The sequence below is a fragment of the Hyperolius riggenbachi genome, chromosome 5, assembly GCF_040937935.1.
Source record: "Hyperolius riggenbachi isolate aHypRig1 chromosome 5, aHypRig1.pri, whole genome shotgun sequence".
NCBI lineage: Eukaryota > Metazoa > Chordata > Amphibia > Anura > Hyperoliidae > Hyperolius > Hyperolius riggenbachi.
Genome location: NC_090650.1, coordinates 87,652,033 through 87,664,330, shown reverse-complemented (window position 1 = coordinate 87,664,330; position 12,298 = coordinate 87,652,033). Strand labels below are relative to the sequence as shown.

General features: G+C 42.0%; 1 protein-coding gene across 1 annotated transcript in view; it reads left to right on the top strand.

Moving 5' to 3' along the window:
- DNAH11 (dynein axonemal heavy chain 11) overlaps nt 1–12,298 on the top strand; it is a 383,233-nt gene that overhangs the window by 100,261 nt on the left and 270,674 nt on the right. Inside the window, exons 13-19 of the mRNA XM_068235964.1 lie at nt 2,489–2,681; nt 2,929–3,033; nt 3,326–3,721; nt 6,454–6,786; nt 8,866–9,120; nt 9,209–9,378; nt 9,923–10,145. Of these exons, the coding sequence (XP_068092065.1) occupies nt 2,489–2,681; nt 2,929–3,033; nt 3,326–3,721; nt 6,454–6,786; nt 8,866–9,120; nt 9,209–9,378; nt 9,923–10,145 (1,675 nt within the window). The remainder of the gene's footprint in view (nt 1–2,488; nt 2,682–2,928; nt 3,034–3,325; nt 3,722–6,453; nt 6,787–8,865; nt 9,121–9,208; nt 9,379–9,922; nt 10,146–12,298) is intronic.

Below are 12,298 nucleotides of genomic sequence, written 5' to 3'. Positions count from 1 at the left end.
GCCGATCGCGGCTCGCACGCATAATGTAAACATCCGGGGAAGAAATCCCCGCTGTTTACATCACACGGCGCTGCTGCGCAGCAGCGCCGTGACGTAGATCGGCGATCCCCGGCCTCTGATTGGCCGGGGATCGCCGGCATCTGATAGGCAGAAGCCTATCCAATCAGGCGCAGGACGGAACTCCGTCCTGCGCCACTCACAGGGTAAGGGAGAGGGAGGGAAAGCCGGGGAGGGCGGAAAGCGCTCCGGAGGGGGGCTTTGAAGAGCCCCCCCCGGAAAGTGCGGGTAGCCGGCGGCGATCAGACCCCCCAGCAGGACATCCCCCTAGTGGGGAAAAAAGGGGGGGAAGTCTGATCGCTCTGGCTATTTCCTGATCGGTGCTGCGGGCTGGAGAGTCCACGCAGCACCGATCAGAAGAAACTACCCTGGTCCTTAAGTGGTTAAATAATGTTTTAGAGCAAAGTTGAAATGCAGGGTTATATTCCGCTTTAAATGGTCCTTTATAAGGAAACTTGGGAGGTGGAAAGGTTGTGGTCAAGGATGGCTTTTGCAGAGGCAGTAGACCTTAATCCATGTCCTATTAACTTTTCTCAGGAGTTTTCTCCATGCCTCTATATCTTACCTAAAAAATTATAATTTGTAATAGCAATTGATAAACTACTAAATAGTAAGTAATATCAAACTCATTTTTGAATATATTCTTGATTGGTAGGAGCCTTAAAAGTATGTTATAACATTTGAAAATATCTACTTGGATAAAACTTGGGTTAAAAGTTAATATATATGTATCTTTAGGACTACTCATCATATTAATTTGTAGGTTTCAGGTAAGGTTATTTCAGAATGTTTCTTTTTCTGTTAATACATACATTGTGGGTTGCATGGTGTAATAAATGGTATCATCCTGATTTAAAACTTCATGGTGTAATTTGGAGTATATAGATAGAAAATGCAGTAGTCGAGGAAGCCCTACATCCCCAAATTATGTCAACAAGTTACTAAAAAAATAAATAATAATGGAACTTTCAAAGAAGTACATATCCTTTTTTCTATATATTAGATCTGCTACTACAAAATTATGTAAACTATCCAAACTTTATTGAAGTCAGAAATCAAAAAAATCCTATAAAGCTCTTCTTGTCTGCCAGAGTTAAATGAGAGCACTACACTGATAGGGATGATCAATAAAATGCAAATATTTCCAACTTCATGCAGATTTATGTAAATTGTTATGCAAATATATGCAGCTTAAAAACAGACCAATCAAGTCCCACTCAGGTTTAAATTGATTGATCCATTTTCAAGCTCCATATATTTGCATAAAAATGTTCATAATTCTGACTATTGCCCTTTATGTAAAAGGGCACTTTTTGAAAGTCTGGCTCGATTTTACCCTACTTGTCAGTTTGGTATTATAAAACTGTTGCTTCTTTGGGAGTGACATATTGTTTAATATCATAAGCTGTGACCAATTCTGTACCCGCAATCTTGTGCCTTTTTCTATATACTTGAAAAGAATTGACACACTGTTTTTGTTGTATCTGCAAAATTACTTAATAAAAATGTATTGAAATGAATAATGTACATAATTCTGTATGAACTTTTAAATATTTGCATCTCATTGATCATCCCTATGCACTGACACTTTCAAATAAATTTATAAGGTGACTGCTGTTTGGGTTCATACATGCAAAGTCCTTCGGGTATCTAGAAGGCTCTTTAGGTACTTTGTTTATTCTTCTTTAGTGAAACATCCATACACTCACCTAAAGGATTTTTAGGAACACCTGTTAAATTTTTCATTAATGCCGTTATCTAATCAACCAATCACATGGCAGGGGATGTTTTCTTGGCACACTTTAGGTCCCTTAGTGCCAATTAAGCATCGTTTACCGTAAATGCCACGGGCTACCTGAGCATTGTTTCTGACCATGTCCGTCCCTTCATGACCACCATGTACCCATCCTCTGATGGCTACTTCCAGAAGGATAATGCGCCATGTCACACAGCTCGAATCATTTCAAATTGGTTTCTTAAGAGTTCACTGAACTAAAATGGCCCCCACAGTCACCAGATCTCAACCCAATAGAGCATCTTTGGGATGTGATGTAACGGGAGCTTCGTGCCCTGGATGTGCATCCCACAAATCTCCATGAACTGCAAGATGCTATCAATATGGGCCAACATTTTTTAAAGAATGCTTTCAGCACCTTGTTGAATCAATGCCACGTAGAATTAAGGCAGTTCTGAAGGTGAAAGGGGGGTCAAACACCATATTGGTATGGTGTTCCTAATAATCCTTTAGGTGAGTGTATATGCAGTATGTGTGTGTGAATGTTGGCTTTTCACCTTGAAAAAAGTTTGAGTGTTTTCTACCCTTTTGTGGCCAATCTAATATGCTGATTTGGTTTTCTTTAAACTTTGCAAAAACTATTCCCACCAGAGCTGTAGGAAGAATCTGAACCTTGTTTGCTTGATCACTTTACAGAAGCATGGAGAGTCCAGAGGCTTCATCCATCTATCAGAAATACATGGAGATGATGACGCTCCTGGACCAGCATGAGGATTTGGCCTACGAACAATGGATATCCGGTGTTGATGAAACTTGTAAATTCAATCTGGACCAACCTCTATTAAAACGGATATCCAATGGCCTCCTTGCTGTCAACTTCGATCCCAAGGTACATCGATTTCCCTATTATCTCATATTACTGGGATTTAACCAATTTATTTTAGACCATAATCATTTATCTCCCACTTTCAGCAATAGTAACCACATTACAAGACCATTAAATGTATTGCACATGATAACAACTGTATTGTATATCTCCAAATATGTCTGCCATTAATACAAATGCATACAATATGGAGAAGTAGCTGACAAAGTGTCTTGCAAAACACTATTTACCATTATATCTTTGTTTGCAGTTAGTTGCGGTTCTAAGAGAAGTGAAATATCTTCAGGTTTTAAACCATTCAGACATACCCAAGGCAGCTTTAGGGATATTTGAGAAGAGAGAAATATTGCATAAGGTATGGCAATTCAGTTGTTTTCCACTTTGCATTTTTTTTGTTTTGTTTTTTATATATAATGACTTTATGATTGTGAGCAGGTATGATGAATATATATATTATTGACGTAGAAACATGACATTTTGTATAACGTGAAGGGTCATTTGGAAATTTTACCTGTAAGGGAGTAAAAGTGGCTCTATGTTGAATGGACACCAAGTGGCCACAGAAAATGGTACAGTTGGCAGAACTAAGTCACTGTTATACATGGAAAGTGAAATGATTGTGTTTTCTTGTGTTGATATCTTGGTAGTATATTGGAAGCCTGGATCTTCTAGTTCAGTGGTACAATAAACTGAAGCAAACTGTGCTGGAAGTGGAATACCCCTTGATTAAGGATGACATGGATGCCATCAATGTACAGCTGAAAGATGCCGAGGAGCGCTACACCTGGAACCATGCGGACTGCTGGGACTACATTGTTCAAGTGAAATCTGTTGTGTACGACTTGGAGAGGCGAGTGCAGAAGTCCAAGGACAACATCGGCACAATGCAGCAGATCATGAACATATGGGCGGAGCAAGCCTTATTCTCCCGGAAAGACAACAAAAAAGACACCTTGATAAACCTAGACGACAAAACTGAACAGGTCAATAAAAAATACAAATCAATCCAAGAGGATGGACATAGGCTGCGGAGTCTGGCTGAGGTATTTATTTTAATGTTTAAGTTAAGTTTTAAAATGCTAAGGCATATGTCTTGGTACATAAGTCATTTTGTAGTTGAATATTCCCATTTCAGTTTATAGCCAGTTTTGAATGTCTGAAACCTGCAGAAAACTCAGTTAGCATTTGTTGTGCAACCATGACAGCATTACATTTTTAGACTATTCTTTGGAGTATAGACTGGCCAGAAACTCTCATCTTCCTGCATGAATGATTAGCAGCTGAGAACAGGGAGCACTGAAACTATTTGTGTCACACAGTTGACCATTATTTTATGTTAGGAACCCTCTAAAGTGGCATGCTGGCTGTGTAGATGCAATAACACTTGTGATATACATAGCTGAACTGATTAAATGTTTTATTTTATTTTTTACAAAGATTACATTTCATTTTAAAGAAGATTTACAGTCTTGAATAACATACAATAGCAGCCTCTTTAACTACTCTTTACAGCCCATATAGTTATCCTGCCTACATTTGTCCCAACATAATGTCATATGTGTGCAAATTGCAAGGCTCTCCTAGATCGCAGAGTTGGAAGCTGCCATTGCATAGTTATGTAACTTCTATCCAGTTAATTCAAAACGCTCTACATACAACCAAAGGAGCTTGTACTGTGAAGCTCTGAATTGTGCTTACTTTAAGACGGCCATACACAATACAATCAAAACATTGGATTTTCCCTTTTTTTTGTTAATAAAAATGATCAATAGACATTTAGAAGTGTTATACTTTTACATTGAAAAATGTGATTGAATTTCCCATTTTCTGAAAGTCAGCTGTAATGTAAAATTCCATCAGTTCTTCAGAAAGTTGTGTGTGTGTGTGTGTGTGTGTGTGTGTGTGTGTGTGTGTGAGAAGCATTGGTCAGGTTTTTCAACAGTTATAATCAACTGGAAGAATTAATCGGAATTCTAGAACTGAAAAAAAATATATATAAGAAATTGCATCATGTATGGCCACCTTTAGGCCCCGGTCACACTAAATGGATCAAAAAACTGATCCGTGTAAAAACTGATGAAATGGATCAGTCTTTATTTGCCATCAGTCTTTGCTCTGTTCAGTTAGTGCGCGGTCAAAAGGACACGCCCGTCGCTCCGGAATTATCACAGCCTTCCCAAACTTGGGGTTTATTTGGCAGAATATGTTGAACGGATCCGTCGTGAGGAAGCGATATGAACGGATCCTATTAATTAACATAGGATCTGTTCCCCTCCGTTAATATCTGGTCCGTTTAGCGAAGTTTTTCATGCCAATTTGAACAGGGCCCAAGTCTTATCTTCTCCAGTTATTGATCAGAGAATAATCTGGTAGTTTACTGCAGCATCTGCAAAACAACTGATAAGGTTACATTTACAGTGGGGCATCAAAATTGTAATAGTACTGTTCCCACCGACGATTAAGCAGTGCGGTGCAATGAAATCCGTTGCCATAGCGCAAGATATGCAGTGCGTTACTGCATAATGCGAGCGTTAACAGTTGCAGTGAAGCATACTTTGAATGTACTGTTTACTTCACTGAATGCATACCACTGGACACACATAGGGCTTGATTCACTAAGACAAATAGCATGCCTTATCATAGTTAACACACCTTATCAGTGTTGACACGCCTTATTAGAGTAGCATAGTGAGCGCTACGAACTTATGCCTGCTAATTGGCAATGACGAGAGCTCCACTCGTCCTGCCCTGAGCCCCTGCGGGTCCAATCACTTTAATGGCCATTATCCCCGCACTTTGATTTGCCCAATAGGCGGCCTGTCACTTGAACTCTGATAAGGCGTGTTATTTGTCTTAGTGTATCAAGCCCATTACGTGTGATGCAACTTTTCCCCTCCATTGCATTGCACTTCTGCTTTGCAATGCCTCACTGTGAGCACAGCCTACCTCTAAATAAAGTGAAACTAAAGGTGCCTGTTAACAGTACAGTTTTCATGAACAATGGAATCATGAATAAAAAACAGCAGTTGTTCAGTATAGATGATAAATGGTCACATAGTCCAGGGCTGTCCAAATAGCGGCTTTCCGCCCTCAAGAGCTCTTGCTGAGGCCACTGTTTGCTCAATCTGTCCACTTCCCCTCATGACTCTTGCCATGCCCACCTCTTTCTCTTCCCCCCCCTCCCGCCCCCCCCAAAAAACCAAACAAAATAAAACCGTAAGATGCTACCCTACCCCCTCCAGACCAAGACTCCCGGGAGCATGTCCACAAAGTTGGCGAAGCACTAATATAGCCAATCATAAGTAGCCAGGTTTATCGATCCACACTGGTGGATTTGAATGGGTCCTACAGTACAAAAACTCTTTACAAATGTTTTGTTGTTGTTGCATGATCGCATCTGATCTTATCTAAAATAAAATTGTACCATTGTTGATTAAAAGCAATAATTTCTAAATTATTATTTCCAATTTACTAAATAAATAATTGTACTATTAATGGGCACTTCATGGATTTGTTTTATCCTTTGGGCACATTAGCAAAAAAAAGTTATATTTTTACAGGTTCTTGTGGTGTTGCTAATCTGTTGCAGCAACTGGAAATTTGTTGATTAAAGTTGCATTTTTAAGTGATTCTCTAAGCAAAAATATGATTACAGCAATTAATAATCTGAAGCTATGGTCACACATCTCTGACCAACCAAGAAATCAATAGGTCCACATGGCCAGGTGTTATGTGCCAGTGAATTTTGTCATGATAAGACTGCCTCTTTCCGTAGGAGAACATGAGACTGCTGAAGGCTGTTCCTGACGTGGACTCCTGGAAAATCTATGTGGAGTATATGGATGACATAGTAGCAGATGGCTTGTATAGCACTATACTACGCTCCCTCGAGTTCTTCATCGAGAACACAGATGAAAGCTCTAAGCCATCTCCTCTATTTGAAGCACAAATGTTTCTCAATGGAAATGAAATCCTATTCAAGCCTTCCCTGCACAAAGAGGATGGAGATGGTCTCTACGACCTCATGGAGGAGCTCTTAGGTGACATTTTTAAAATGTCAGGACAAGTTAGAAGAATCGCAAAGCATTTTGGAGCAGATAATTACCAGGTAGCTATTTTAAAGAACAGCTTTATCTAGAAACCTTTAACATCAGACCAAATGCATAGAAGTTCTACTACTTGTGATTAGTCTGGGTTCCCTTTCCAAAGAGGACAACAGGAGCGTGGATGAGTATCCCTCTGATACTGCCCTCAACAACAACCACGAGTGATGCATTGGCCTCGATTCATAAAGCATTCCCGCATTCGGAAATGCAAAAAAACGCTCACTTTACCGACCACACACCAAAATATGCATTCATAAAGGCTTTTTCCGCATGAAAAGCCGACATTTGCGAGCAGAGTGATCAATCACCGCCTTGCGCGGTGATTATCACAGCAACAGTAACAAATGTCAATTCATAAAGATTAGAGGTAGCGGTATGCGGACGGGTATTACCGCTACCTCTGATGTGGCGAGAAGCGTGCGGAATCCGTTGCAGTGAATGGGACAGACCTCCCAAGCAGCTGCAGAGAGAACACCGCACGGAGGGATTCCGCCTGCTTCCCCTGTTTCCGCACGTCTCCCGACAGCCTAACGCCTGCCTACAGCGGAGTATCTCCGCACGTATATCACAAGTAGCTAAATTTTTATGAATTACCACCCTGAAGGCGGAAATACCGACAGCGGTGTTTCCCCGCTCGACTTTCCCCGCTCGCAGGCAGTTTTATGAATCGAGGCCATTGTGTTGCTCCATACCCTATTACACCTAATTCCTGAACTGTATTCACACATTTCCATTGGCCATAATAAAGATTGATTAATAGAGCTTAGAGAGTATGTACTTTGACACCCTTTTCCTTGCCAACCCCATTTGACCTTCACAGCCTGAGTACCCATCTAGCAGGCATCATAGAACAGTTGTCGACATCGTAATTTTCACACACTGAGCAAGTTTAGCCATAAGAAAACCTGATCTGAAGAATGGACCCCTTTGTCAAAGGGAGTAAAGCAGTAGTTGGGGACTCCCTTACAGCTCTGGGCCCCCCTGTGGTCGCAGGGCTGCTCCCGTGTGGTTATGCCCCTGCCATCTACTTTTTTAAAACAACCTTAAAGAGTACCAGAGATGAAGCATCCTCATGTATTTTACCATACATATCAATAGGAATATGACGGTAAACATCAGTGTTCTGTGATGTCTTTTCAAGCCCAAGCCCGCCCCCTCCTGGCTCTGATTTCCTGCTATGAGGATACATAGCAGGAAAGCAGAGCCACAAGGGAGTAGACTTGGGCTTGAAAAGACATCACAGGAGACTGACTGGGCTATAATCATTCGGGGCAAAGCTAGACTGAATGCTCAGTCGGGGATTCTTATCAGAGCTGATAACAGGCAGATTTAGCAGAGAACAATGAAACAAAGAGCAGAGTAGGTGTTTACTGTCATGTTCCCATTGATATACTGTATATGGTAAAATACATGAAGGTGCTTCGCCTCTGGTTCTCTTTAACCTCTTGACAACCAGCTAACGCCGATTGGCGTAAACTGGTCGTCTGCGGGTTACCATGGAAACGGCCGCTCTATGTCAGTTCACAGAGGGTGTCTCCGTGAACAGCCGGAGAGCCGCCGATCGCGGCTCGCCGGCAAAATGTAAACAGGCGGGGAAGAAATCCCCGCTGTTTACATCATACGGCGCTGCTGCGCAGCAGTGCCGTAAGGCAGATCGGCGATCCCCGGCCTCTGATTGGCCGGGGATCGCCGGCATATGATAGGCCGAAGCCTATCCTTCAATGCACAGGACGGAAATCCGTCCTGCGCAGCTCACAGGGGGAGGGAGAGGGAGGGAGCGGGAGGGACGGCGAACGCTGCGGAGGGGGGCTTTGAAGAGCCCCCCCCCCGCTAAGCAACTGCAGCCGGTGGCGATCAGACCCCCCCAGCAGGACATCCCCCTAGTGGGGAAAAAAGGGGGGTAGTCTGATCGCCCTGCTGCACTCCTGATCGGTGCTGCGGGCTGGAGAGCCCACGCAGCACCGATCAGTGAAAAATCCCCTGGTCGGCAAGTGGTTAAAACAAAAATGATATCACTTTTAAATTTATTGTTGCTTAATTTTTTCTTTATTGTGAAATAATGCCAATCGGTATTCTTGCAGAATGACCTTGATGAAATGGCTGACCTTGCCGAAATCCGCCAACAAATTATGGAAAAGGTCACTACTGTTATTAGCAAAGTCTTAGATTACAGAAGCACATACGATTCCTATTCCTACCTGTGGTCTGATGATAGATCAGAGTTCATGAAGCAGTTCCTCTTGTATGGTCATGTCCTAACGTCAGAAGAGATTGAAGCACATGCTGATCATGGTGTACCAGAAAGTCCTCCTACCACCGAACAGTTTAAAGAGCAGGTAAGAAGCAGCCCTTCACCGATTGACAGACCATCCTTGTATAGAAAAAGAGTGTGTGCTACTGCTAATGTCTCTCTTGTTATCCCAGATCGACATCTATGAAAATCTTTACTCTGAGATCTTCTCTTCTGAACACACAAAGGTTTTTGAGAGTTGGTTTCAGCTGGACATGAAGCCCTTTAAGACAAGCATGCTCCTTACAATAAGGAAATGGAGCTGGATGTTTAAAGAACATCTTCTTAGATTTGTTGTTGACAGGTGAGGACATGTATGAATAGGCCAGTTTAAATGTAGCCCTAGAGATCCATATGTTGGTCATTTGTCCGATGATCTTTTATGCATGGTTCACGTATATACCACATACTGAATACTCGTCATGCAAACATTAGTGTTGGTCATGTGTAGCGGAACTCCTGGAAATGTGATTAGTATGATCACGGGATAGATTTTAAGGCTCTGATTTGCTGTTGTTACATTTTATAGAAGTGTACACGCACTAAACTTTTGTTGTGTATGTAGCTTCAAAACAGACCGGAAACCAGCAACAAATCACAGCCTTATAAGTCTGCTTGATCTGCTGTGACAAGCAGTATATATGGTCTTATGTGTATTTCTATTATTGCCATATGCTAATGTAAACAACAGTTGAAGTGTGCAAATGTATGTACTTTATTGCAACCAATCAGATTAGTTTGTTAATGACTTATCAGCAAAAGTTAAGTTTTTTTGGTAATTACAAATTATTTTCTGTCTTTCTTAAATACATGTTTGCTTGGAGTCATGATCTTTTTTGTTTCCGTAGCTTGAATGAGTTGGAGGAATTTATTAAGGTTACGGATATTGGTCTCCAGTATAAGGTACCAGAGGGAAATTATCCAGCCCTTGTTGGGGTCATGGAACATCTCCTGGCTGTGAGGGACAGGCAAGCTGCAACTGACCAGATTTTTGACCCAATCAAGCAGACCATTGCACTCTTGGAGAGCTATGGGCAAAAACTGCCAGACAACATTTATACACAGCTGGAGGTAATTTCTTGGACAAGTATTCTACTGTAGATGTTGGAGTATTCAATTGAGGTTTCAAATGCCCACAGTTACTTACAGCAATGACATGATGGTCGCCATTTTCTGCCAGATCAAGTCTCCTCAGTAGAGTTCCAAGGAAAGAAATCATTTCTGTAGGAGATCCTTGTCCAGTCATTCATACTGCTTGCAGCTCCCCCCTTCCTCTGTGTACCTGAATATTTACGCTTTAACAAAGCATTCCTGTTTTTATTGCATGTATCTAAGGTAAAGCCCTCAGGTTGTATTACGGTCTGCATTTGCTTCTGCTGTCTTAAGGTACTTTGGAGATAAAGATGGTGGGAAACAGCATATGAAAATCTAATATGCAGGCATAGTCCTATATCCTCAGAAAGCTTGGTTGCATTGGCGAAATGCATAAGAATGTGTAGCTTGCTAAGTTTTCCATCTATGTTTCCAAAAAATTAGGATTCCATCAGAGAAAACCGTAGTAGTCAGTAGAAAAAGGTATTTTAGTAGTCCTTAACATAAGACATACTAGTTTTTATGAGACAAGGCGCTCTAGTAGTCAGTAGACAAGGCATTCCAGTAGTCAGTAGACAAGGCGTTCCAGTAGTCAGTAGACAAGGCGTTCCAGTAGTCAGTAGACAAGTGGTTCCAGTAGTCAGTAGACAAGGTGTGCTTGTAGTGAGTAGACCAGGTGTTCCAGTAGTCAGTAGAGCAGGTGTTCCAGTAGTCAGTAGAGCAGGTGTTCCAGTAGTCAGTAGAGCAGGTGTTCCAGTAGTCAGTAGAGCAGGTGTTCCAGTTGTCAGTAGACCAGGTGTTCCAGTAGTCAGTAGACCAGGTGTTCCAGTAGTCAGTAGACCAGGCGTTCCAGTAGTCAGTAGACCAGGCATTCCAGTAGTCAGTAGACAAGGCGTTCCAGTAGTCAGTAGACAAGTGGTTCCAGTAGTCAGTAGACAAGGTGTGCTTGTAGTGAGTAGACCAGGTGTTCCAGTAGTCAGTAGACCAGGTGTTCCAGTAGTCAGTAGACCAGGTGTTCCAGTAGTCAGTAGAGCAGGTGTTCCAGTAGTCAGTAGAGCAGGTGTTCCAGTAGTCAGTAGACCAGGTGTTCCAGTAGTCAGTAGACCAGGTGTTCCAGTAGTCAGTAGACCAGGTGTTCCAGTAGTTAGTAGACCAGGCGTTCCAGTAGTCAGTAGACCAGGCATTCCAGTAGTCAGTAGACAAGGCGTTCCAGTAGCCAGTAGACAAGGCGTTCCAGTAGTCAGTAGACAAGGTGTGCTTGTAGTGAGTAGACCAGGTGTTCCAGGAGGAAGTAGAAGAGGCATTCCAGTACTCAGTAGACAAGGCGTTCCAGCAGTCAGTAGTCAAGGCGTTCCAGCAGTCAGTAGTCAAGGCGTACCAGCAGTCAGTAGTCAAGGCGTTCCAGCAGTCAGTAGTCAAGGTGTTCCAGTAGTCAGAAGACAAGGAGCTCCAGTAGTCAGTAGACAATGCATTCCAGTGAATGCATATAACACACCACTAACTCTTGGCCAGCATTGGCTGCGGGAAAACGGTAACCATAGTATCACCTCATCTGGTTGATCTGGTGGAAAATGAGTGGATTGGATGACTGTCATTATTATTTATTGTATTTATTGTATTTATAAAGCGCCAACATATTACGCAGCTCATGCATGTTGATTCCTTATTGCTAGATGAACTTGTAGCACTAAAGAAAAGTTGAATGTGAAGTGATCTTTTTTTTTTCAATTGCACTAACAGTCATTTTGTGAAGGGTTAGCTTCCCGGAGTACTAATTCCCTTTGCCTGATTTATGAGCATACTGACTTAACTTCCAAGGAATATTGTACTCACAAAAAATCATTAATACCTAAAACATACCGGAACAAAATAAAAGTGAAATACAAATTCTGACGGTAACAGCTATACATAACTGGCATGATAAGATGCCAGTTTCGGCAGTCATCTACCTATTTTTTTTCTCCTTGCTTCATTGTCGTGGTCATAAGCCACGGCAAAGTTTTTGGAATGGTATACGCATGTGCCCCACCACCTACATTACCATGCTTACACCTAGTATGCCTAGCAGTTGGGCGAGCATTACATTACACAGTACCAGGATGTTGTGCAGTTGGTCAAACCTAGGGCAGTAG